At 40.5% G+C, this 27,430-nt stretch overlaps 1 protein-coding gene across 1 annotated transcript in view; it reads right to left on the bottom strand.

Moving 5' to 3' along the window:
• DNMT3A (DNA methyltransferase 3 alpha) overlaps positions 1-27,430 on the bottom strand; it is a 166,715-nt gene that overhangs the window by 98,883 nt on the left and 40,402 nt on the right. Inside the window, exon 2 of the mRNA XM_074209960.1 lies at positions 14,932-15,193. Coding sequence (XP_074066061.1) covers positions 14,932-15,000 — 69 coding nt within the window. The 5' untranslated portion in view covers positions 15,001-15,193. The remainder of the gene's footprint in view (positions 1-14,931; positions 15,194-27,430) is intronic.

The following is a 27,430-nucleotide window of genomic DNA, read 5'->3' as shown; positions in this document are numbered from 1 at the left end:
AGGCCCAAAGCAAAACTCTGAAAAGATGACTTGGAAGACCTTTCTGCTCCCAGCTACCAGCCTCATTTAACACCCACTGGCTGGCCATAAACCATTCCACAAGGCAACTTTGACTCATGCAGGCACCAAACACTAACCTTGGCTCATCATTAGTGATAACAATGGAGATTATGGAAATAGAAATAGGGCTTCTGGGCCAAAAAGCTCCAGGGGTTGCCTATTCCCTCTGGATAAAATAGACACTCCTCTGACATTTAAAGCCTTTCACAACCTGGCTCCAAATCATCTTACTCATCACTCTCCTTCATGATCTCTACTTTCCAGCTTTGCTTTCTGCTCATGACATTCCAGCTCTCATCTCTTTGCTATTGCAGGCTGACCCCCATATCTGAAATGAACTCCCTCCAACTCTCCACTTCTTAAAATCTCTTATTTCCTTCAAAGCTCAGCTTATATGCTATTTCCTATATGAAGTCTTTCTTTTTTTTTCTCTGTAAGGCAATGGGATTAAGTGACTTGTCCAAGGTCACACAGGTAATTTTATATTAAGTTTCTGAGGTTGGATTTGAACTCAGGTCTGTGCCACTTAACTGCCCCCATGAAGCCTTTCTTAATGTACCCAGTTGCTATTGCTCCCCCTGCCCCAAATACTTTGGATTTCCTTGTTGCTTCTCCCTTTAGAATGTCAATCAGTCAACAAACATTTATTAAGCACTTACTATATTAGTAAAAAGACAGTCCCTTGCCTTCAAGGGGCTCACAGTCAAATAAAGGAAATGATGTGTAACAACTCCAAACTAGCTATATGCAGGACAAACTGCAGATAATCCACAGTGGGAAGTCACTACAATGAAAGAGGACTGGGAAAAGCTTCCTATAGAAGATGGCAGTACTTAAAGGAAGTCAGTAGGCAGAAATGAGGAATGAGAGCATTCCAGGAAAGAGGGACAGAGTTGGGAGATGGATTTTGAGGGAGGAACAGGAGTTTGGTGTCACTGGGTGCAGGGTATATGGAAAAGGAGGGTGCAATAATAATGGTTGTCCTTTGTTCTCAAAGAAGACCAGAACATCAGGGAGGTGATGCCATGACAAGTAAATTAATTGGATTTGAGTGAGAGAACTCTGTTACTGTCACCAGCCTCACTTTCTCCTCTAGAATCATCTGTGTCTAGTGGCCAGATATGGATCAGGACGACAGGAGATGGCTCTGGACATGAGGCTTTCAGGATTAAGTGACTTGCCTAGGGTCACACAGTTAGTAAGTGTCTCAGGCTTGATTTGAACCCCTATTGTCCTGACTCCAAGACCAGTCGCTCTTTCTACTGTGGTATAAGAAGGAGAGGGGAAGCATATTATAAAGGACCTCAAACACCAAATAGAGGGTTGGGTTTTTTTTTAGATTTTTGCAAGGCAATGGGGTTATGTGGCTTGCCCAAGGCCACACAGCTAGGTAATTATTAAGTGTCCAAGGTCGGATTTGAACCCAGGTACTACTGATTCCAAGGCCAGTGCTCTATCCACTGTGCCACTTAGCCACCTCTAGAGGGGTTTTTATTTGATGCTAGAGGTGATAGGGAATCACCAGAGGGGAGTGGGGAGAGAGAGAGAGACAGACAGAGAGAGAGAGACAGAGACAGAGACAGCCAGAGAGAGACAGAATCACTCTGTGTGTGTGTGTGTGTGTGTGTGTGTGTGTGTGTGTGTGTGTGTGTCTGTGTGTCTGTGTGTGTGTGTGTGTGTGTGTGTGTGTGTGTGTGTGTGTGTGTGTAGGTGAATGACATTATCAGACCTTTAGGAAGATCATTTGCATGGAGATTTACTGGGGAGAGATTTGTGGCAGACAGATCAACTAGCAGATTATTGCAATAGTCATATGTGATGGAGTGAATCAGGGTAATGGCGGCATCAGAGCAGAGAAAAGAGGCGTATAAGCAAGAGATGTTTTGAAGGTAAAATGGACAGGTCTTGCAACAGATTGGGTATGAGGGGTGAGACATAGTGAGGAGCTAAGGATGATTCCAAGGTTTCCAGCCTGAGTGACTAGTGGTGGGGTTAGTGGTATCCTCAACAGTAAGAGGGAAATTAGGAATTTAGGCTTTTGAAAAGCAGAAAACTTTTTGTTTTTGTATCTATGCCTACTACTTAGCATAGTGACTGTAACCATAGTAAGTACAAAGGAGAAGCTTAAAAATGCTTAGTTAAAAAAAAACTTGGTTAGAACCAGAAAAACAGTATATACACTAATAACAACATTGGGTGATGATCAACAATGATGGACTTGTTCATTTTAGCAGTACAATAATCAAAGACAATTCTAAAAGATTTGTGATGGAAAATACTATCCATAAACAGAGAGGGAACTATGGAGTTTAAATGCAGACCAAAACTTACTATCTTCAATTTTAAAACATTGTTTTATGAATTATGTCATTTTTCTCTAATTTTTTCTGCTGTTTGGATTTGAGTCTTCTTTCACAGAATGATTACTATGAATCTATGTTTAGCATAATTACACATGTAGAGCCTATATTAGATAGCTTTCTGTCAGGGGAGCGGGGAAGGAAGGGAGGGAAAAAATGCAAAACTCAAAATCTTGCATGTTATTGGAAAAACAAATAAAAACATTTTTTAAAATACTGTTATAAGGATGGTTCTGAAAATAGGAGAAGGATACAGAGGAAATTTAGTCAGTTTAAAAACAAAATAAACCAATACATTTTATTTTAAAAAATAAATGCTTACAGATTAGAATTGAAAGACTTCCTTCTGGAGTCAGAGGTCCCAGGTACAAAACCTAGATCTGGAACTCAATCATCCATGCATATCACTTATCTCTAGGACTTAGTTTCCGTAGGAGAAAAGATGAGGGGGTTGAGCTATATTCTTTCAAAATCAAAAATCCTGTGAAATACTGCTGGATTTGACTGGATGATTTTAGAGAGAACAGTCTCGACTGAGTGATGAGAGCAGCACCCACATTAAAGGAGGTAGGGGAATGCAGCTAGGTGGCACAATGAATAGAGCACCTGTCTTAAGAGTAATAAGATTCTTAGTTCAAATTTGACCTCAGACCTTTTCTAGCTGTGTGATCCTGAATAAATAGACAAGAAGGTGGGAGAACAGCAAATAAAAAGATAAGAAAATTAAGACTGTAGGTTCAGAGAATTTAAAGAATTAAGTTATAAAAGGAGGGTCAAATGAGTTTTGTTTTTCAGAGCAGGGCTGAGAGAGACTGAAATGCCACAAAGCCTGAATTTATGAGAGCAAAAAACAGAGCTCTTAGGAAGTGGGAGGACACTAAGCATCAAGTTAAAAGCACTTTTTTCTTATATTTGAGTCATCTTGGGCAAGTCACTTAACTTCCCCAGACTTCAAATTGTTCATCATTCTCTGCCTTATTTCTTTCTTATCTAACCTTAATTGCATTGCTTCAGTCAAACTGAGACCTGTTAAAGACCTTAGCTTGAAAAAGGTGAAAGTTTCCCACTGCATAAGGATCATTTCTAGTCATCCTGATCCATATCTGGCCACTGGACCCAGATGGCTCTAGAGAAGAACGTGAGGCTGGTGACTGTGTTTTTTTTTTAAATTAATTTATTTATTTAGTTTTAGCAAAGCAATGGGGTTAAGTGACTTACCCAAGGTCACAGAGCTAAATAATTATTTTTTTAAGAAAGATTTTATTTATTTTGAATTTTATAATTTTTTCCCCTAATTTTGCTTCCCACTTCCCCACAGAAGGCAGTCTGTTAGTCTTTACATTGTTTCCATGGTATACATTGATCTAAGTTGAATGCGATGAGAGAAAAATCATATCCTTAAGGAAGAATCATAAAGTATAAGAGATAGCAAAATTACATATTTAGATAATGGGTTTTTGGTCTTTGTTCAAACTCCATAATTCTTTCTCCAGATACAGATGGTATTCTCCATCGTAGATACCCCAAAATTGTCCCTGATTGTTGCCCTGATGGAATGAGCAAGTCCATTAAGGTTAAACATCACCCCCATGTTGCTCTTAGAGTATACAATGTTCTTCTGGTTTTGCTCATCTCGCTCAGCATCTGTTCATGCAAATCCCTCCGGGCCTTCCTGAATTCCCATCCCTCCTGGTTTCTAATAGAACAATAGTGTTACATCACATACATATATACCATAGTTTGTTAAGCCATTCCCCAGTTGAAGGACATTCACTTAATTTTCAACTCTTTGCCACCACAAACAGGGCTGCTATGAATATTTTTGTACAAGTGATATTTTTACCCTTTTTCATAATCTCTTCATTGCTGGGTAAAAGGGTATGCACATTTTTGTTGCCCTTTGGGCATAATTCCAAATTGCTCTCCAGAAAGGTTGGATGAGCTCACAGCTCTACCAACAATGTATTAGTGTCCCATATTTCCCAAATCCCTTCCAACACTGATCATTGTCCTTTCTGGTCATATTGACCAGTCTGAGAGGTGTGAAGTGGTACCTCAGAGATGCTTTAATTTGCACTTCTCTAAGTAGCGATTTAGAGCAATTTTTCATATGGCTATGGATCACTTTGATTTCCTCAACTGTAAATTGCGTTTGCATATCCTCTGACCATTTGTCATTTGGGGAATGTCTTGCCTTTTTGAAAATTTGACACAGTCCTCTGTATATGTTAGAAATGAGTCCTTTGTCAGAAATACTAGTTGTAAAAATTGTTTCTTGATCTTGGTTACAGTGTTCTTGTCTCTGCAAAATCTTTTTAATTTAATGTAATCAAAATTATCTAGTTTGCTTTTAATGATGTCCTCCATCTTTCCCTTGGTCATAAACTGCTTCCCTTTCCATAGATCTGACAGGTAACCTACTCCTTGATCTTCTAGTTTGCTTATAATATTGTTTTTTATGTCTAAATTCTGTATCCATTTTGATCTTATCTTGGTATAGGGTGTGAGGTGTTGGTCTAAGTTTCTTCCATACTAACTTCCAATTTTCCCAAAAGTTTTTAATGGAAGAGTTTTTATCCCAATAGCTGGACTCTTTGGGTTTATCAAACAGCAAATTACTATAATCATTTTCAGCTATTGCACCTACTCTATTCCATTGATCCACTACTCTATTTCTTAGCCATTACCATACAGTTCTGATGATTGATGTTTTATAAAATAATTTTAGATCTGGTAGGGCTAAGGCACCTTCTTTTGTACTTTTTTTTCATTAAGTCCCTGGAGATTCTTGAATTTTTATTTCTCCATATAATTTTACTTACAATTTTTTCTAACTCATTAAAGTAATTTATTGGAATTTTGATTGGTAGGGCACTAAACAAGTAGTTTAATTTTGGTAGAATTGTCATTTTTATTATATTAGCTCAGTCTATCATGAGCAGTTGATATTTGCCCAGTTATTTAAATCTGATTTTATTTGTGTGAGAAGTGTTTTGTAATTATTTTCAAAAAGTTTCTGAGTCTGCCTTGGCAGACTCCCAAGTATTCTATATTGTCTAAAGTTACTTTGAATGGAATTTCTCTTTCTAGCTCTTTCTGCTGCTTCTTGCTAGTCACATATAGAAATATTGAGGATTTATGAGGATTTATTATATATCTTGCAACTTTGCTAAAGTTGCTAATTATTTCTAGCAGTTTTTTAGATTACTTTTTGGGATTCTCTAGGTATACCATGATGTCATCTGCAAAGAATGAGAATTTTGTCTCTTCCTTCCCAATTCTAATTCCTTCAATTTCTTTTTCTTCTCTAATTGCTGAAGCTAACATTTCTGATACAATATTGAATAGTAGTAGTGATAATGGACATCCTTGTTTCACCCCTGATCTTATTGGGAATGAGGCTGGTGATTTTGGCAGACCTCCTTCACTTAAGTTCAATTCACTTGCAAGTCATGACATCACATCTCTGATACTATGGTCTTCTTCAAGAATGAAGGACAACCTACAACATGTGGTATTGTGGAATGACGGATAGAGAGCCAATCAGGTAATCAGAAAAATCTGGGTTCCAGTCTCAGTTCTGATATATACTGTGTGTGTGACACCCTGTAAAATCTGCTTTCCTTTTCCAAGGCCTACTATAATACTCTAAATGGGTGACCAGGCACCAATCTGCACCTGCTTCAGCAGAGAAAGTTTCCTCACTCCTGGAGTTGGGAAGAAAAGCCCCAGGGACCTGAACTAATTGGGAAAATGGTTCTGCAAAACCAAGAAGAAAATAAAAATCCTTCCTGGGGAAGGGTTATGGATCACACACACACACACACACACACACACACACACACACACACACACACACAGATTATATAAATCAAAATACATGTATCCAGCTGCCTCAGAACACATGACTGGGTCTACAGGTCTTAATAACAAATAGCATATGAAAATAAATACACAGACTTACTCTTCTCCAGTGAGATATACTTATCTCCACTCATCCCTACATTCCCATGTACACCTATTCCCAGGAAGGCAAATACAAGGGGGACTGCATTCAAATTCTGCCTTTATCACCTATTATTCATGGGTCCTTGTGCCTTCAGATGAAATCTCTTGGGACCTCTTGATTCCTCCTGTGTCAAATAAGAGGATTGAACAAGATGATCTCTAAGGTCCCTAAATCTATGATCCCAGTATATAAATGGAAACTGTTTAATCATTCAGGTAAGAAATCAGGGTTGGTTTTATTTCTGGGTTTTTTGTGGCATTTTTTTATACATGGACGGATAAATAGAGTACATGTACAGAGATATATATTCACCCATAATAACAAATTCAGTACATCAGCACACTTGCATAGACTCAGAGAGTAACTCATTTACCACATCATGTTCAAACTCCTGTCCTATAACTAATCCTGTTCTATCAAACTGTATCTACATACAGCTGTTATTCCCAAAGGCATTATTTGACCCAAGCTGCCTGCAAATCTATGTACTGATAAAGCTACGTTATAATGTTGTATTATGAACACACACTTACATACACATGGAAAATATTCAAAAATAGATAAATACATGCACAGTACACAGATATTAGTGATAATGATGGTGAAGGTTAACATTTAAAAAGTGCTTTAAAATTTCCAAAACCTAGTTCCATTGTCTGATTGTAACTGAAGACCATGGGTTTAGGGCTGAAAGGGACTTTAGATATCACCTCATCTAGGCCTCTAATTTTCTAGATTTGGAAACTGAGACCCAAAAACATTAAGGGTCACACAAATAGTTAAGTGACAAAGCTGGCATTCAGAAGTACCTTTCCTCTCTTTGGAAGTGACTTAGACACATATCATTTGAATACAGGTTCCCACAAACACAGCCACAATTCAATAATCACACATACAGACATAGCCTATCTCAATTAATATGTATTTGCATAGAGATAGATATGTAATCTGGTCCTTCAGAGATAAAGATGAGATTAGTGACACCCCACCAGCTAAGCTTTTAGGGTTTTGCCATAATGGTAGTAGAATAACCTCAGTTCCTACCTTGTTTCCTTTGTGAGTAAAAAAGACACTTGAAAATGTGGGTAAGGGACTATTGTTCTAGGCTATTGTCATAGAGCACAGATAGCTGGATGAGTTGGCTCAGAGAAAGGATGAATCCATAGCTTTGGCCATGTTAGTGTCTCAGTGCATAGTGTCTCAGTCTCAAGGCAGCACAAATGGATGACATTGGGCCTGAAATCAAGAAGACCTGAATTCAAATTCACCTAGAAAATCCATTTACTAGTTGTGTGACACTGGGAAACTCTCTTAACCTCAGGCTGTTCAACTCTAAAATGGGGATCATGTTTGTACCCACTGCCCAGGTTATTCTGAAGATCAAATGAGATAATATTTCAAATCCCTTAGCAGAGTGTTTAATAAAATTTGTTTGTTTTTTCCTTCCTCTTAAACCTTAAAAAAAGATGCCAATGGTTTGCTTTAGTGAAGAATTTCCTCCCCAAGGAACTTCTTACAGTTTTCAATTCACAAGATCAGAAAAAAAAAAATCCGCAGGGTCTATGTAGTGGAGACTTATATGTAGTAGAATCTTTAAAAAAAAATCTGTTTATTGCCTGATTCATGGTGAATTGACTAGGACAGAGGAATTGGTGAATATTTAGCTAAAAGATCACAGTTTTCCTTCCTGCCCTTCTTGCTAAAGGCAAGGGGGTGATCCATTAATTAGGGCCTGAGGTTTACCAGGTCCATCTTGTCAGACAACATCTGGCAGGTGAGCCCTGAAGGCCGTTCTTCTCCATTTCTATTCCTATCACTTATCATTTTTCTACCTTATTCTATAGTATTTCATCACCTTCTATAAGCGTAAAGATATCACTCTTCCTGCTAAGTGACAAAATAGATAGAAAGTTGGATTGAAGTCAGTAAGATCTAAGTTTAAATTCTGTCTCAGATACTAGCTGTGTGATCCTGGGCAAGACCCTCTGCCTCAGTTTCCTCAACAGTAAAATGGGAATGATAATAATTTTCATGAGGATCCAAGGAGATAACATGCAAAACACTTTGTAAACCATATAAATGCTTATTATTATTTTATTGTTGTTTTTATTATTCTTTTGGGAGGTGATAGCCCTCACAGAGAGGTCTTTGCAGAGGTGGACAAGCAAAAGTCAGTCCTTAATTACCAAATATTTATTAAGTATCTATTTGGTGCCAGTCACTGTTGTAGGCCCTGGAGCTGCAAAGAAAAAAAAAATGAAGCAATCCTTGCCCTCAAGCAACTTACATTCCACAGAGGAAAACAACTTATGTGATTATAAACATGTACTGAACAAATATAACATAAATGCAAAGTAATTTGAGGAACTTGGAGATCATCTAGTTCAAGCCCTTTGTTTTCCAGACAAAGAAAATGAGGGCCAGAAAGGGCAAGTCACTTCCCCAAGTCAAACAGTTAGTTAGAAGGGCTCCAGGTGTTCCCAGCCCTAGATGCTGGGGGGAGGCAGGGCAGTCCAGGGCTTGCTCAGTCAGCATATCTCCCCTCTTCCAGTCTCAGTGGAATGCCCCCCCTCCCAGTCCCTCCTACTCCTACTCTCTTCTGGGCTCAGTTCAACATGTGCTGGGCCCAAGGCTATTCTAGACTCCACCTTCTTGGCAGACACCCCAGCCATTTCCCTCCCCCCAGCCCTTTCTGGACACCTTCAAACATGACTCAATTCACTCTCCTCTCCAACTCTTACCTCCCAGTCTCTTCTGAGTTTCTGGGAGCAACTCAGAAAGAGAGTAAGATTGGGTAGCTAGGTGGCACAGTGTATAGAGCATCGGCCTTGGAGTCAGGAGTACCTGAGTTCAAATCCAGCCTCAGATACTAATTATCTAGCTGTGTGACCTTGGGCAAGCCACTTAACCCCATTGCCTTGTAAAAAAACAAACAAAAAAACAAAGAAAGTAAGATTGAGAGACCCCCCCCCCCCCCCCCCCCCCAGCTACAGCTCTCCAATGAGGCCATGCTGGGGATGCTTAAGTCATAGCCACAGTACTCACTGACTCATCCATGGCCATTGCTAAAACCAGACGGTAGCTGTGGAGCACTGCATCCTGGAAGCACAGACACGGTCTTAGTGCATGACCCTGAGCCAGACTTTGCCACCCTGTTGTCCATTTCCCCATTTCAGAAGGGTCTCTCATCGTTGCTTTCTAGGCAAAGTTCTGGCTTGCCTACCCTGTTCCTGCTTTGCCTATTGATTCCTTTTCCCACCTCTTCTGAGGTATTTTCAGTGCTTTCTGAAGACTGGGAGCTCTACTTTCCTCTATCTATCCCTTTGGGACAGCAGGGTCATATTCCATTTCTAGGCATCCCTGATTCCTTATTCACGGCTCCTGAAGTTCTTTCCATTTTTTAAATCTTTTTTTTTTTCAGTCTGACTTTATGACTTCCATACTGGAGTAGTTTGCCATTTCCTGTGCCAGTTCATTTGACAGCTGAGGAAACTGAGGCAAACAGGATTAAATGACTTGCCCAGTGTCACACAGTTAATAAGCATCCAAAGAACTTTCATTGCCTTCTAGAAATCTAAAGATATTCTTTCTTCTAAGTGAAAAAATTGGAGTCAGGAAGGCCTAAGTTTAATTTTTTTTTTTGGTTTCTGAAAGGCAATGGTGGTGGTGAGATGATAGGGGCGGGGTTAAGGGACTTGCCCAAGGTCACACCATTAATTTTTAAGTATCTAAGGCTGGATTTGAACTCAGGTTCTCCTGACCCTGGGGTCATCCACTGCACCACCTAGCTGCCTCCTCTAAGTTTAAATCTTGCCTCAGACACTAGCTGTGTGACCCTGGGCAAGACCCTTTGGCCCAGGGTCACATAACTGATATGTCAGAGGCAAGGTTTGAGCCAAGGTCTTCCTGCTTCAAAGGTAATCTCCCTTTCTATGTCACACTGCATTTCTTAAATGTATACTTTTTAATGTCAAAAAAAATCTCATTTTATTTTTTTGAAGGCAGTAGGGGTTAAGTGATTTGCTCAGTATCACATAGTTGGCTAGATTTGAAGTCCTTCCTCCCAACTTCAGGGTTGGTTCCTCTATCCACTGAGCTACCTAGCTGCACCTAAAAAAAAATCTCCCTTTAGAATGTACACATAGGCATTTATTTTGTTCTAAATCCAACTGGATGTGGTCATAATAAAAGTATCAAAGCTTTCAGAGGATAATATATTTACTGTTTTAAGAGGTGAAACTATTGATTTCTTTTTTATAGTGGAGGAAAGATATAATTGTTGAAGCTGGAATGGATTCATAAAGGCCTTTCTAGTTTTGTAGCTAAGTGGGGATAAGTACAGAGACGCATAGACAAGGAGAGATGTCACCAGATATCTGTTCCTTCTCTGCTGAGTCAGGTGACATTGGCAAGAAGAGGTGTCTGAGGGTGCCTGAGGAATGGGCTGAGGGAGATTAGGAACAGAGTAGGATGGTCCATCAGAACTGGGAAGCAAAAAGGGAATGTATGAATTCTCACAGAAAGGGGGGAGGGGAAGAATTCAGGAAAGAGGAGGTGGAGTCAGAGTCACAGATCTCCAGAGACCTGTGGCTTGGAAGATTGCCTCATGGTCAAAGTATCCAGCACACTCATGCCAGACTAGTCTAAGTCACTTAGTCTGGTCCAAGTACTAAGCAATAGCTATAGCCTTAGTGATTAGTCTTATTATGACACCTAGTCCTGGGTGGCCCCAGACTTCAAGGGAACAAGTTATGGTTTCCCATCCTGTGTCAGTGAAATGGACAATTCTCATACACTTGGATTACTAGTAAAAATTGCTACCCTGGACTCAGAAACAGGTAAAATGACAGGGGTTGCTGAGTGTGACCACAGAATTGTGTGTTTTTGTGAGTTTAAGGTTCTAATACTGAAACTAAGTCTTCTGCCAATGCAGTGTTATTATGCCTATTTTATAGATGGGGAAATTGAGGTTCAAAGAGGTTCAATAACTTCCTTAACATCACATGGCTGGTATGAACACAGTCTGTCTACAGGCTGATTGTCTTCATTGTGTCACTGTCTTCAAAGGCTGGATGACTACTTGTTAAATATGTTGTAGTGGGGGATTTTTCTCTGATAAGGGTTGGATTAGATGAAATTGGACTAACTGAAATTCTGAGATTCAAACCCAGATCCTTTTATTGTCATGTCCAATACTCTCTATACTGACCTACCCTGCATGACAATAGATGGAGGATGAACTCATCTCCAGATACATAAGAAGAGACATGAGTAATGAACTTCAAGATGTGACAGAAGCTTTCCAGGTAGGAACGTAGATCTAGGTCCAGAAAAGATCTGTGGGGCCATCTAGTCCAAATCCCTCCATTAATACATGAAGAAATTGAGTTCTACAGAAATGAATGAATTTGTCCAAGGCCACACAATGACAGAAACAGGATTATTCAGTGCTGATCATCTTTGGGTTTGGAATGGACACCTGCCTTTTTGAGACAGGTGCAAGTGGCCTTGCATGTGGCAAGACATTGACCAAATGCCCTCTTGTTGTTTCTGATCTGCTCCCTTTTTTTGTTCTCCTCTATTTGGAGTTCCTCCTTTATCCATTCCCCCTTGGACATTCTTTGCCTCAAAAGGTTGGCAGCTTTCTTCAACAAAGACATGTTAAAACCTACCTCTTAAAACCAAACTCTTTCAACTCCTGGCTCATTGCCATTGTCCTCCCCTCTCTTCACACCCAAGTCTTTTCCCTTTTCTCACTCTGAGCTGTCACTTCCGCTCTCTATCTACCCCCTCCTTCTGTCAGTCTTTCCTTCCTTCCTGTTCTTTCACCAGATGCAGAATCACATCACTGGACTAGGGATCACAAGACCAAGAGACAGAATCCAAAGCCTGGCTCAGCCATACTTGCTAGTTCTATAATCTTGGGTATCTACATAACCTCTCTGAGCAGCAATTTAGCTTTTTTTTTAAAAATCAGATCTGTGATTTTGTCAATGTAGGGAAGTCCTCATAAAAACACTAAGAAAGTACATTACTTGGTAAATTAGGACACTGAGATTAAGAGACTTGCCTAAGATCACCTGAACAGTGTATGTCAAAGATAAGACTTGACTTCAAGCTCATTTCTAACCACCATTATATACACTCACTGTAAGACTAGATTAATCATACCTGTTCTATTGACCTCCACAACTGTTGTGCTCTCAAATGAAATCATACACAAGCATATCTCACCTAATATAATTAATTGATTTTTCTAAGACAGGATAATATGTGAAAAATTGCTATTGAGGCCAGTTCCATAGGAACAGTGCCATAAATGTAACTAAACTACCGAAGAGATTTGTGACTTTGGAATGGAGTTCAGTTATAATATATTAATGGCTTCATGAAATGATATTAGTTGGGGCAGCATTGGGTATGCCTGTATAAGAATGCTTTGTAATCTGTAAGGCACTGTCCAAATGTAGGGTATCATGTTCTCTATTGCTCATCTTTCTTCTCCCCTCCAATTCTAAGCAACCTGAGCTCATTCTTTCTCAGCATCCCTAATCTGTTATGGACACTTTTGACCCTGCTGACCTTACTGCCAAAACCTTTGGGGACCTCTCTAAAAGGAAGTGGTCTGTAGTCAATCTTGACTTTAGCACTGCCCTAAGAAAATGTGTGACTTTGGACATGTCACTTCCATTTTTCTAGGCCTTCCTTAAAAACTGAAGATTTGGACAAGATGACTTTCATTTCTAAATCTATGATTGTATACTGCCAGTTTTAAGCTATGATTATGTGATTCTCTGCTCCCATTAAATAATTTTACCTAAATGTAAATCTGGAAAGTAGACACACACACACACACACACACACACACACACACACAACCATGACATTCAATCAGCCAAGAGCAGAAATGATAGCCATAACTGAACATCAAGGTCTTTTGTTCCACACTGTTTTTGTTGTTCTTCTTTGCTTCTCTTCTTTACCACTGATTCTGACCTGCCACTTCTCATTTCCTCTTTGTCTTCTCCTGTCCCAATTCTTACATATTGTTCATCCCATTTCTTCAGGTTTTCTCAGATATGTCAGCCTGACATTGTCACCTCAGATTCAATTTGATGGGAATAGAAAACCAGGAAGAATTTCCTTTACATGGGCACATTCAGAGCTCTGACAATGTGCATGGGTTTTTTTTGGCAGTTGCATATGTATATGTATTTGTATTTTGGTAAATGTACTATCATGTCCTTGCACATTCTCTGTCTTGTCTTTTCTATGGATGTCTCCAATATCATTTACTGTCTGAGTCAATCTTCGAGGCCACACATCATGGAGGTGTGCGACTTTGCAAATGGAGGGGATGATGCCAGATCTTGTGGCTGCTCCCCTTGGATACACACCAGAGGCTATGCAAATCACTGAAGGCATATCTAGGGATGGATTTGAGAGAGGGACAGAAAGATGAGTTAAAAATTATCCCAAGGAGTAGGATCCCTGGACTGACCCTAGCCCTGATTCCTTCTACTCAGGGCATGGAACTTCCACTCCTGAGGTCAGGCATCCTTTGCTATCTGGTTGAGACAACCTTTCAGTCTTTTTGAATCACCTGTGTTATATTTACTAAACCATGGTTGAATAGTCACAGTTTTTCAAAGCATATTCATTATCGGGCGGCTAGGTGGCACAGTGATAAAGCACCGGCCCTGGAATCAGGAGTACCTGGGTTCAAATCCAGTCTCAGACACTTAATAATTACCTAGTTGTGTGGCCTTGGGCAAGCCACTTAACCCCGTTTGCCTTGCAAAAAAAAAAAAAAAAAAGAAAGCTAAAAAAAAATCCAAAGCATATTCATTATCTCATTGCATCCTCACAGCAACAGGTATTACTGTCGCTATTTTACTGATAAGAAGCCAAGAGAACTTAAACAATTTCTTCAGTATCACAAAGCTGGAGTTAAGAATAAAAAGGTCCAGTGGTCCAGTAGTCTTTTCACTATATCTGAATATAAGGATTAAGCATGGCTTCTTCAGTTTGACTTCCAGGGTAACTCATGGATCCTGTAGTTCAGTAGAACTCATCAATCTTGCCAAAGTCCATTTATTCCTTCCCCTATACCTTTAGGGGAAATAGCTGGAGGAGGGTGAGAAGTAGGAGGGTTGAGTAATAATGGTGTGGAATAGAGCAGAAAGAATCTATGTAGGTACAGATCAAGCATCTGGTGAGTTTCTTTATGTATTTGTTTGTTTTTGTAAGGCAGTGGAGTTGTGACTCACCCAAGATCACATAAGCTAAGTAAGTATAAGTGTCTGAGGTCACATTTGAACTCAGGTCCTTCTGATTCCAGAGTCGATACTCTATCCACTGTGCCACCTACCTGTCCCCCTTATATACTTTTTATATGTCCTCTCCTCCCCACGCCATCAAACCATGTCACTCTGGAGCACCCTTCCCTTCCCTCCCAAGATTCTTCATAAGAGGCTCCAAGGCTCCACAGCAGCTGCCTACCTTGCGGTCCTCGTCCCTCTCCAGGTTGGAGCTGCTGCTGTCCACGGTGGTGGCACCACTGGAGGGCATCGTGGGCTATCTGAGAGGTAGGAGGCCGGCTGGGGAAGGGTGAGCTGGATTTGTTGACTTTAGGTAATTTTTTTTTTAAAGAAAATTTTAAACTTCAAAAAAAAAAGTACACACATGCAAATCCACAAATTCCAGCGTCAAGCCTCTGGAAAGATGCGGTCTGTCTGCAGGACTGGGATCCAAGCGGCTCCACCTGCCAGAAGAGAGGCAGAGGGGTCAGCAGGGGATAGTGGGGTTCATCTGGATCATAATTTATCTTCCCAAACTCACAGAAAAACCTGCTACTTGAAAACCTCATTTGTTGTGTCCAGATTAATTATTAGGTCCCAAGTTCCCATTCCTAGTCCTGCCTTTTCCTAACACTCACATTGTTCACCCTCCTTTCAGCTCACTTTACACCCATGACCTCATTTTACCCTTCTTCAGCCTCATTACCCTCCTCCCTGCCCCAAGCCCAGGCAGGAAGTCCCCCTGACTTCCCTTCACAATGATTTTGGGGAAAATCCTAACTACTCCACAAACATGGCTTTTCCTTCCACCTCCCGAGCTCCAAGAAGCTTCCTGCCTTTCAGGCATGCCAGCCTTGCCCTGCCCACCTGCTGATCTGAGGCCATTGGCTCTGTTCCCTGGGGCCTGTTGCTGTGGGCACAACCCAAGCAGGCTACTTCCAGAGCCTTCCAGCTGCTGCACTTGCCTCCTCTCCTCCCTCTCCTTCTGCTCTTTTCCTTTCCCCTCCCACTCAGTGACAAATTCCACCCAAATCCAATTGCTATGGGGAATTCTTAAGGTCCTTCTGCTCAGTTCCTTTCCCACTCCTCCCTTCCTTTTCCAGAGTCAGTTAAACCCCTTGATGGATCGTTATGAACTCTTTTCATCCTAGACCTCCATCCCAGTCCCTTCCCCTCTCCCCATCAGGCCCATGAAGTCATACACCTACCCACCTACCAACCCCCCACACATAACCTTCACAACCAGCCCCTCTGGCAGCCTGCCTCCTGCCCCTTTGGAGGAAGTGAGCCACAGTCACAGGATGTAACAAAGAGAATGCTATTTCACATAACCCACTCCAGAGGAGAACAGTCAACAATCAGGGCAGTCCTATGAAAAGACTCAAAATCTGGGCCTCATTATGAGCATCTAAATGTGTCTGATGAAGATTCAAGCACCTGGGCCACTTTCCAAATTCACTCCATTTGCTCAGATGCAGGCACTGAGAATGGACTCGGGAGACTGAGGCAGGAAGAGAGACCTATGTAGATAGTCAATGACCACCTTCAAATGAGGAAAAATTCTCCCCCAAATAATCCCAGTCTATCCAGACTTAATCCTTCTAGGCTAAGAAGCAAGACCTGGTCTACCAGATGCAAAGGAACATGAATTGAAGCAAAATATGAATCTTCTTATTTCCCCATTAAAATGTACCCATGTTATATCAGGACTTAGCTGGCTACCCCAGACCTGACAACCTTTCCACCTTTTATACACAGACACACACCCATTCTTGTACATTCACATACATACACACACACACACACACACACACATAAATCTATATATATATATATATTTTTTGAGAGGATTTTAGGATCCTCTGTTACTATTAAGAATTAAAATGTCATCCTAGTGACTTGTGCCTGGGTAAAATCAAAGCCTCCAGTTATATACATGGAGCAGGGAGGCATTCCAACTACTTCAATTCACTTTTCCTACCATACTATGAGCAGAACAGAAATACAGGCTAATGTCATGGATTTGGGATGAGAATACCTACCCCAGTCACCTAATAAATATCTGTGTGACTTTGGGCAAGTGACTTAACTTCTTTGAGCCTCTCTTCCCTCATGTACAAAATGTAGGGTTGGATTAGACAGCCTCTGAGGTGCTTTCTAATTCTGGTCCTGTAATTCTAGGAACAGATGATCTCAAAGGTTCCTCATAGTCCTAAATCTATTGTACTCCCACTCCATCCCAAAAGGCAAGAGAAAAGAGTTGGGTGATGGTGATGTGTTCTGGAACTCTCACCTTTTTCTCCAGAGCCTTCTAAAAAAGAATGAAGGAGAAATTACTCAAGACAGAAAGAAGGAAAGTGGAAGCTGCTGAGAGCCCTTGGGCAGGAAATGAAGTTAGCCCCAGTACACACCCACACTCCTCCCTTGTCAGTCTCCCTGTTCCGTTTTCTCTCCTATTCTGCATCTCTTTCTGACCTCTCTAGGTCTTTTCTTGTGCTCCTCCTACCTAAAGTTCCATGGAAAACCCAAAGCAAGATCCCCCATATAAAATATTACTTGGCCCCAGCCTCACCATCTTTCCTATGGAGAGGCAAGGGGAGCCAAGTAACTATCCTCACAGGACCCAGTCAGCCCCACATTTCACAGAGGCAAAGGAGGCAATTCATTCACTGGGGGCTGGGAAGATAACTCTATGTTTTGGGGTCTATATGAAAAAGAGAACAAGATGACAAAGGTTCCGTATGGTTATGGATTTCTATAACCAAAAACAAAGGAAAGACATAGGCACACATGTAGGCAAGCCTTGAAGCAGAAGAATGGAGATCAAAGCCCTGAAGACAAAGATGAAAAGTTCAAATATGAAGTAGAGTCTGCCTAACTAGTCAGACCAACAGGAAGAGACCTTTTTTTTTTTCAGAAGCAGCCAGTAATAGAAATAGGGGCTCTTAAGCTAGCTAGGTAGTCCCCAACTTTTCAAAAGTGGTATGTTTTTTAGGTTTTTGCAAGGCAAATGGGGTTAAGTGGCTCGCCCAAGGCCACACAGCTAGGTAATTACTAAGTGTCTGAGACCGGATTTGAACCCAGGTACTCCTGACTCCAGGGCCAGTGCTTTATCTACTATGCCACCTAGCCACCCCTAAAAGTGGTATGTTTCTAAATCTTTGTTAATTTTCAACTCAGCTTCTTAAATCAACAATGCTCTCACCTTTCTTTGTCATCTGACCAAAAAAGAACTATATTGAATTGGAGAATTTCTAAATCTACTAGAAATCTATTTGAAGAGAACATGGGACACAGGAGAAATGAAGAAGTGACTTCTCTTTTATCAAAAAGGTTGAAGTATGGGGAGATGGTCAGAGTTGAAGGGAAAAAAAGCCTAAAGCTATTTAGAATACCTATAGGATCAGAGATGGAAGAAGCCAACTACTAGCTCAACAGGAGGCAATGTGATGTAGCAAATTAGACCTAAAGTCAGGCAGAACTAGAATCCTAGTTCTGACCCTCTGAGGGTAACTCTGCCTTACAGAGTTGTGAGGTCCCACTGAGATAATCTACATAAGGCAATTTGGAAACTCTAAAGTTATTATTACTTTTGATAATGATTGTGATGAAGATGATAAGAATAATAAGGAAGAGAGAAAAGGAAGGGAGGAGGAAAGGGGGGCAAGTAGGTGCCACAGTAGTTAAGAGTACAAGCCCTGGAGTCAAGAGGACCTTAGTGCAAACCAGACACTTGACATTAGTTGTGTGATCCTGTTAGTTACTTAACCCCAATTGCCTCACCAAAAAACAAAGAAAAGAAAGAAAGGAGAAGGAAGGAAGGAGGGGAAAAATGAGAAAGAAAGAAAAGAAGAAAGAAAGAAAAGGAAGAATGAATGAATGAACAAAAAAGGAGAAGCCTGTTATATCTCCTGACAAGCTATAATCTAGCCTTTATATGAAGAGCTGAGGAGATCTCAGACCCCACACTAACACTCTAAAGGGCTAGTCTTCTAGAGCTCCATACCCCAGAGGACTTCAAGGGCCCCTAATCCCTCTCCCTTCTCACTGGTTCCTATAGAGTTTATTACTATATGTCCTTGTCCTAGGCCCCTCTCCTTCTGTCTCAGGAAAGTTGGCTCCCTTACTCAAAGGACATTCAATAGAAGCTTCTCTTCCTCCTTAACTCCCCCTTTCTATGTCCTTCTCCCTCCTACCTCTTTCTCAGCCAAGCTTGATCCAGAATAGAAATAGCTCAGCACAAATTATCTCTTAGTAAAGGAAAATATCTACGAAAAGAGAACTGGCTTTAGAGTCAGAAAACCTTGAGTTTCATAGTTTCATATTCCTCATCCATCTGGCACTGATTATCTGTGTGACCTTGGGTAAGTTAATTTACCTCTCTGGAGGTTGAACTAGATAGCCTCTAAGATGCTATTGTAATTCTCTTTCCATGCACAAGAAGTGGAAAGAGGGATGGAAGGGCAGCAAATGATTCTAAAACAGAAGTATCAAACATGGCAGTGAAACTAAGGAGTAAGGAAAAGCTAAAGGAAACTGAGAGATGTGAAGGGCACTCCTCCTCCTTTCCCTTCCCCCCTTTTACTCTCCTGCATCATCAAGCTTCAGGCTTTGGTTTGGCTCTCTCCTTTCCAATTTCTGGCAGCAGCATCTGAAGCATTCTGGCTGCAAATTCTGATGGCCTTGGTTTAAGATGTTTATATCTTTTGTAAATTGAACTAATGGTACAACAATCACTCTAAAGCACCTCTCCTGCACCTTGGACAGAGATTACTTAATGATCCTCAGTCTAAAAGAAAGTGTTGTTCCATTGTCATCCTCATCTTCTTCTTCCTCCATGTCCTTTCATGAAGGCACCAAAGGTTTCACCCTTATCTTTTGTTAGAGCTAGAGAATTTCTCACTCTCATTTTTGCCTCCCAGCACTCCTCTCTCCCTTTAAGAGTCAGCTCAAATCTATTTTCTTTAAGGTCTTTCATTATCCTACCCCACTTCAATTGTTAGTGTTTTTGCCCATATCAAAGAGTATTTATTCTTTATAGTCTGTATGTATTTAGCTGCAAACATGTTATATCCCATCCCAACTACCCCAGTAGAATGTGAACTCCAAGAGGGCAGACTATTTAGTTTTTGGTTTTGTATTTTGATATATAATAGGTGCTTAATTAATATTTTCTGACTGATTGTTTGATCATCAACATCTTTATTAGCTGGAGTACAAATCATCACCAGTGCTACTTTCTTGGCTACTTTCTTGGGAACAAGTCTTTGCTACAAGTCACTATTCACCCCAAAATGAGTTGTATAATCAGTACTAATGTTGGCATCAATGCCAAAGAAATCCATAGAAACACAAATCTCCTCATTATCCAAGAACACTACCAGCAAATCCTTAAAGTTGTCCAACACCATAATCCAAAGTTCCAATTCAAGTAGCACCTTTGGCAAATCTCTCCATATTTCATAGTCATCCATTCTTTCTATAAAATTTTGAGGTTGGACTAAATGATTTCTGAGATTCCTTCCATCTTTAAAATAGATGACCCTAAGTTGATAGGGGCTTCTAAGTAATGCAGTGGATAGAGTGCTAGGCTAGGAGTCAGGAAGACATGAATTCAAATCCAGTCTCAGACACTAGCAGTTTGATCTAGGTAAATCACATAACTCTGCCCAGTTTCCTCATTTGTAAAATGATCTGGAGAAAGAAATGGCAAATCACTCCATTATCTTTGCCAAGAAAACCCCAAATGGGGTCACAATGGGTCTGGCATGGCTGAACAACAACCACAAAAAAAATTTCCTAAGCTCTATCTTTTAGAAGCCCTACTTTCCTTCAAAGCTTCTCTTATATGAGGTCCTTCCTAATTTTCTCTAACCACTGATGTTCTCTTCACAATGAAAACCATTTTTATTTATTCTGCATATATTTTTGCTTTCACTTGCATGTGTATATGTTTTTGTCTTTCAATAAAATAAGTTCTTGGAAAGTAGGGATTCATTTTGTTTTTTCTTTCCATCTAGAGTGTCAAGCACAGTAAGCACTCTCTAAATGACTGTTGACTGATACTCTAATCATTGCTAATCCATCAATAACATTAACAATAGCCAATTACAACATCCCAATTGTCACTATAGTTAGGATCTAGGAATATTAAGGTACCTAACCATATCATAGGTGACAACCATCCTAACTATATAATACCAGCCTCCTCCTTGGTCTTGTATTGCACCATATTAGAGTAATAAAACTTGTACCATACCCCCATTCTGAACATCACCATATGATCTCTACTAAAACAGCCCCAATTTATAAGCTGGTCAAATGCACGTTCACTATCTTCACCATTAAAAATATTCCTCCTGACATTAAAAACAAACTTCATTGTTGGCAAACTTGGGGAACCGTACTCTCATCCCCTCCCTCTCCAAAAAAAAAAAAAGATTTCACTTCCATCTTTGTTAAGGTTATAGAATGTTTGACTCATTCATGGCAATAGCCTTAACTTGATCGTAATTATCAATATCTCTAATCAGATTACTAACATCCAAAACAATGCTTCTCCTCTAGTCTACTTCTCTTTTCAAACCCCAACCATCCTTCTTCCATAGTTATTCGAAGTCCCAACTATTTCATGAAAATTTCACCCTTCTTGAAATTCTTAAATCACATATGGTCTGCATCACATAAGTTGGCAAGTTAACTAATTTCCATGCACTAATTTTATTTACCCCTGTAGGTTAAAAGCTCCTAGAGAGTAGGAGCCATGTCTAAAATTTTGCTTTTATTCACCACGTTGCTGTTTCACCATGTTTATAAAGCACTTGTTGAGGGCTTGATTAATTTGCAAACCAGTTTGGGCACTGATCAATGACAAAAGCAAAGTTTTTCAAACAGTCCTGCCCTTCTGATTAAATACTGCCTACACAGGAAAGGCTAGGTATTTAACTCTTAAAAAAAACAAAAAACTAAGGGGGTCATCTTCAACTGGATGGTTTCTAACACCAAACTGATCACATGTTCTAGTCAATTTCCAGCATACCATGTAATTCATTGTGTTAAGAAAAGAAAAACTGATAATCGCCCAGTAAAGATACATTTACTCCAGTACCCATAGAGTTTTTTTCCTTTCTCTACATTCATAAGGTAGAAATGATCTCTTTAGACCAGGGGTTCATAACCTGGGGAATCATGCACCCCAAAAGGATAGATTTCAGAGGACCTGGGAACTTGAACAAGATAAAAATTACATCTTTGCCAAAATATAACTGGTTTCCTTTTGTGATCTTTTTGTATTTTATTTTAATTTGAAAATATTATTATGAGAAGGGGTCTCTAAGCTTGACCAGACTGCCAAAATAGAATATGGCATACACAAAAGATTTAGACGGAGTTTTCTTGGGCAATTCAGACCTAAACTCTTTAGGACAGAACAAAATGCTAATGGAGTATTACAATAAATACCTCTAGTCCACTTATAGTTGGAGCTTTAGATGATCATTGAAGGGTGGATGGGGTTTGAAAAGAGGGGCTGAAAAGGGATGGTGGGGCATTGTTGTTTTGGATGTGAATAATCTGATTAGGGTTAGTGATAATTATGATCAAGTCAAGGCTATTGACGTGAATGAGAAAAACATTCTAAGGCCCTAACAAAGATGAGGGTGAAATCTTTTTTGGGGTAGGGATATGGTTCCCAATTTGTTTTTATGTTTTTTAGAATCACTAAAGTCTAGATATTCCCAGTTCCATTAAAGCTTTCTGGCAATATTCCAGCTGTGGATACACCATGGTCCTTCCCCCTAATTACCGCACCCCCACAACAGGACAGGTTTTCTGTTTCCTTTCCCAGCAGTACAAGGGACCATTGTCTTCAGGGCACAGCCCACAATGGCTCCTAGGTTGATCCCTTTCCCTGATCATAACTAACAACTCAGAGATCACAGCATCTTAGATCTTGTACTGGAAAGGACTACAGAGGCCTCTTAGTTCAATTCCTTCATTTGAAAGATGAGGAAACACCCAGATAAAACAGCTAACTCTGCAGATCTGTTGGCAATTGCCAATTTAATGATCACAAACCTTCTAATTTCATGATGGTGGTCAGGGTGGTGGTCCTGAACCAACTTCAGAGGATGAGACATTTCATAAATTCCCTGAGAGTGACACTGGGCCAGAGATAATAGCCTTCAGCTAAACTTCCTCCTTGACCCCAGGGGATGTTAAAACAAGTTGTCTCAGCTTGTAGTGAGGGTTCTTAATCTTTTTTGGTTAAAACTATTTGGCAATCTAGAAAAGCCCTAAACACCAAGAAAGTGCTCAAGAAAACTCCCGGAGGGCAATAAATGATACTCTAAAAAGAAGGCATAAGTCTCCCTACCAGGTTATCCCCTCCCCCCTGGAAGTCAGGATTATGCTCTGTAATACAGAACTGCTTTATAGTGACCCTGAGCCTGGGGAGTTGTGTATATTTTGAGGGCAGAGAGGCATGTGGAAAGAAAACTAGCCATGGGGACAGTAAACTTGAGTTCAAATCCTGGATCTGATGTCCATTACTTGTGTGATCATGGACAAATCAATTCACTTGGGCCTCAGTTTCCTCATTTGTAAAATAAGGATATTAATGTTGTTGGGTCATTTTTTTAGTCCCCTCCAATTCTCTGTGACCCCACTGGGTATTTTCTTAGCAGAGCTATGCTACTGGAGTGGTTTGCCATTTTCTTCTCCAACTCATTCAGATGAGGAAACTGAGACAAACAGGGTTAAGTGACTAGCTCAGGGTTACAGAGCTAATAATGTCTGAGGCCAGATTTGAATTTAGGAAGGTGAGACTTCCTGACCCCAGTACTTTATCTACTTCATCACTATAGGATTATAGACCGGATTTGTACCAATCAAGGTCTTAGAGAGTTGCCTGGGGGCACTGAGAAGTTAAATGACATATCATTGGCAACAGTCATTATATAGCAGAGGTGGACCTTATCCTAGGTCTTTTTGGCTTTAAGGTCAGATCTTTATTTGCACAACTCACAAGACCTCTTATGATGATGAACATGGGAGAGGAGACTGTATGCACTATATATTCTCAGGAATGAATTAGGCTGGCACATATATTCCTTCTGGAATCTTACTAGAGTAGTAGAAAGAGCATTGAATTTGGATTTTTTTTTAAATTTTTGCAAGGCAACCGGGGTTAAGTGGCTTGCCCAAGGCCACACAGTTAGGTAATTATTAAGTGTCTGAGGCCGAATTTGAACGCAGGTACTACTGACTGCAGGGCCGGTGCTCTATCCACTGCCACCTAGCTGCCCCTGAATTTGGATTTAAAGAACCAGAGCATAAATCTCAAAAAGTCACTTTATCTCCATGGGCCTTAGTTTCCTTATCTAAAAAGCAAAGGGGTTGACTATTTCAAATTATTTACCATCTCAGAGAGGGAGGAAGAAAATTTGGAACTCAAAATTTTAAAAAACTGAATATTAAAAATTGTCTTTACATGTAATTGAGAAAAAATTAAAACATTAGCCTTTAGCCCTAAGTATATCTTTTGATATAAATCAGACTTTAGGGGACAAGATAAGAATGATAAGGGATAAGAAGGCATGAATGAGTTAAAAATCTCATATCGTGAGATGCTGGATTCATCACAGTAGAGTAGAAGCTTTCTAGAGCCTTCTGACTAACCATCCCTCTCCCCTCCAGAGTTGCATGTCTTTGTCATAACCCCTTTCAATCCTAGCGTTCAACATCTCTACATGGCCTTGTCCTGACCTCTACTATCATGATACATATATCAAAAACTTCTAAAGATGGTCCCAAAGTCACCTAAACTTTGATTTCTCCATGGCTGACCTGCTCCCAAATCATGCCCAGCCCTCACCTGGACTCTTGAGCTATTGACATCATTCTTCTCAGCATCACCATTGTTTGCCCACAAAAAGCCTCTGATTTTGTTGAACAAACTAACAAAAACATTGAAGCTTTTTTGTTTGGTTGGTTTTTGACCTCTTCTATTATCAAGGATCAATGCAACACCACTTATCACAGATCTCCTAGCACTAAAGAACAGGTACTCTCTTGGAAATGAATCATGATGGAAGTGATCATGATGGACCCATCAAGGCCTTAACTGAGTAGAACTTTTATAAAACCAGTCTTAGTGCATGAGAGGAACCTTGATGAATTGGTTAGTTATGATCATAGGATCACAGACATAAAGTAGGAAGGGATAGTAGTGGTAATCTTATCCAATCTCGCTTCCCATTTTACAGTTAAAGATTTGCCCAACATCACAAAACTAGCAAAAAAATTAGAGCACCAGTCCTGGAGTCAGGAGTACCTGAGTTCAAATATGGTCTCAGACACTTAATAATTACCTACTGTGTGGCCTTGGCCAAGCCACTTAACCCCAATGCCTTGCAAAAACCTAAAAAAAAAAAAGTAGAAAATTAAACAGTGGATCAAACATCAGAAGAGCTGGGTTCTAATCCTTCCTCTGCTATTTACTTGCTGTGTGATTTTGATAAAGTCTCTTAATTTTTCTCCAGACTTCAGCTTTCTCATTTCTAAAATGAGGAATCATTTTTCAAAAGAGGAACGAACACCAGAAGTCTTCTGGTCCAATCCCTTTATTTACAGATGAAGAAATGAGGGGGTGAGGGGGAGGAATCTGATTATATCTAAATCTATGATTGTGCATCTGCTTGCCCATGACTGTCCCTTGGTATGGGTATTTCTTATGACTCTTTCCTTATAGGTTCTCCACTTCCTTCTTAACTCTACCTTCTTAAGTGCTGACAGTGCCAGAACTCCCAGTGCCATATGTCATGGTCACTGGTACAACCATGGTGTCTGATATCATCCATACCAGTAAGGGGCAGACCTGAACAACTTACACAAGATATACTGAATGTAAATAGGTACAGCTAGAGGTCACTGGAAATAGCCCTCGGCAAAATGAAGAAGGCAGCAAAAAACTGACTTTGGGGCCTCTAACTTCACCTTTTTGTCCTATCTTGGTCTTTGTTGTTTATTCTCCAGAAGCACCTTGGGGCATATCCCCTATAGCCCTTTTTACCATCAGACAGGAGAAAGTCTTATGAACAGTCAGTGGCACTGCCCTCTCCCAAATCAATCAGTTGCCAGATCTTATCAATTATATGTATCACCACCACAACCTCACACTCACACTCCCACCTGCCCAGCTCCCTAGGCCACTCTGCTTCAGGCACTCATCACTTTTTCCTTCAATTGTTGCAACATCTCCTAACCCGTCTCTCCTCTCTCTATCCCCTGGAGATGAGATCTAGAGAGTGTTCAGCAATGACTGACTACCAGAGGGCATCTTGGAGCCGGCAACTGGGATGGAGAACTAAATGTCTCAGGGTCAGAGGTTTCTTTTAACTGTGGCCATGAGGCCTGGAGCCTGCCCAGACTGAACACAGGTCTCCTTATCCTCAGTCCCCTTCTCTCTCCATCTCCTCACCCTCACTTCCCTTTTAGAGACCAATTAGAGCTCCTGCTTTTTAACTCTAATCCTTTTTAACTCTAATCCCATGCTTCTCACATATCCCAGCATGTTTACATGCTAGGAAGCCAGAGCCCACTGTCACTGTGCTCCCTTCCTGCCTCTCCACCCCCACCTCACATCTGCTTCTCTTCCCCCCACCTCCACAGTGTGGTGTCTGTATTGTCTCACACCCCTCCCTCCCCAGCAGGCCATCCATACTCCCTTGGCTCTGAGTTTTCATCTGGCAAACATGTCAGGAATGGGAACAGGCAACAGCTGGAGGTGCCATGCCAGAACTCCTCAGGTGTGAGAAGGGGGTAGAGGAGGGGTCTGGGCTGTTAGGAGAATGTGAAGCAAGCACAAGAAACCTTAGTCACAGGCTATGGGTCAAGGAAATAGGGAATGAAAGATACTGTAGTCCTTTCTTAAGAATGCTAGTATATGTATGTATGTATGTATGAGATTTAAATGGTACATGGTAGCCAGTAATGTTGTCAGGTCTGATGTTGACTATAGAAACTGGAAAACTAACAAAGTGAGAAAAGAAAAACTGTAAAATCTTGGCTTTGACTGTGAAACAATATTACTAATCATGGTCACTGATGTGAAAGGCTCATCATTTGTGTCTAATTACCAGGCAATGAAATAGCAGTTATGTATATCATTCAATATGAACAGGATTTACTGTCTTATTTTATTAGATTAGGACAGTAATTTCTGTTCATGTACACTCAGTATGGCTGCCTGTATAGGAAGCACTGCTATGTGTCTACCTGGACACTTGTAGCAGAACTTCAATCGCAGAGCCAATCTCTTGCTGCCAAAAATGACACCCTCCACCACTACCACCACCACAGGGACACCACCAAAGGAGGAAAGATCATTCTTGGGGATCAAAACCAGAACTCAAGTCACATGCATATTGCACAAATTATCCACAACATCTCCTTAGACATGGGCACAGCACACTCAATAAATTTTTATGGATGGCACATCTTGTCAATGCAAACTTTCCCCTTTACTTCCTTGAATCCTGGCATCCTAGCTCTGTTGAAGAGAGTACAGAAGAAAATATTTGTCAGTGTGAATGTGTGTGTGTGTGTGTGTGTGTGTGTGTGTGTGTGTGACCTCAAAGATGAGGAAAGTACTAAATTTGGAATCAGTGGACTTGAGTTCAATCTAGGATTTTTTCATCCAT

This window comes from Macrotis lagotis, chromosome 1, assembly GCF_037893015.1.
Source record: "Macrotis lagotis isolate mMagLag1 chromosome 1, bilby.v1.9.chrom.fasta, whole genome shotgun sequence".
Taxonomy (NCBI): domain Eukaryota; kingdom Metazoa; phylum Chordata; class Mammalia; order Peramelemorphia; family Peramelidae; genus Macrotis; species Macrotis lagotis.
Note: the sequence above shows the minus strand (reverse complement) of the source record. Positions and strands in the feature narration are given on the sequence as shown.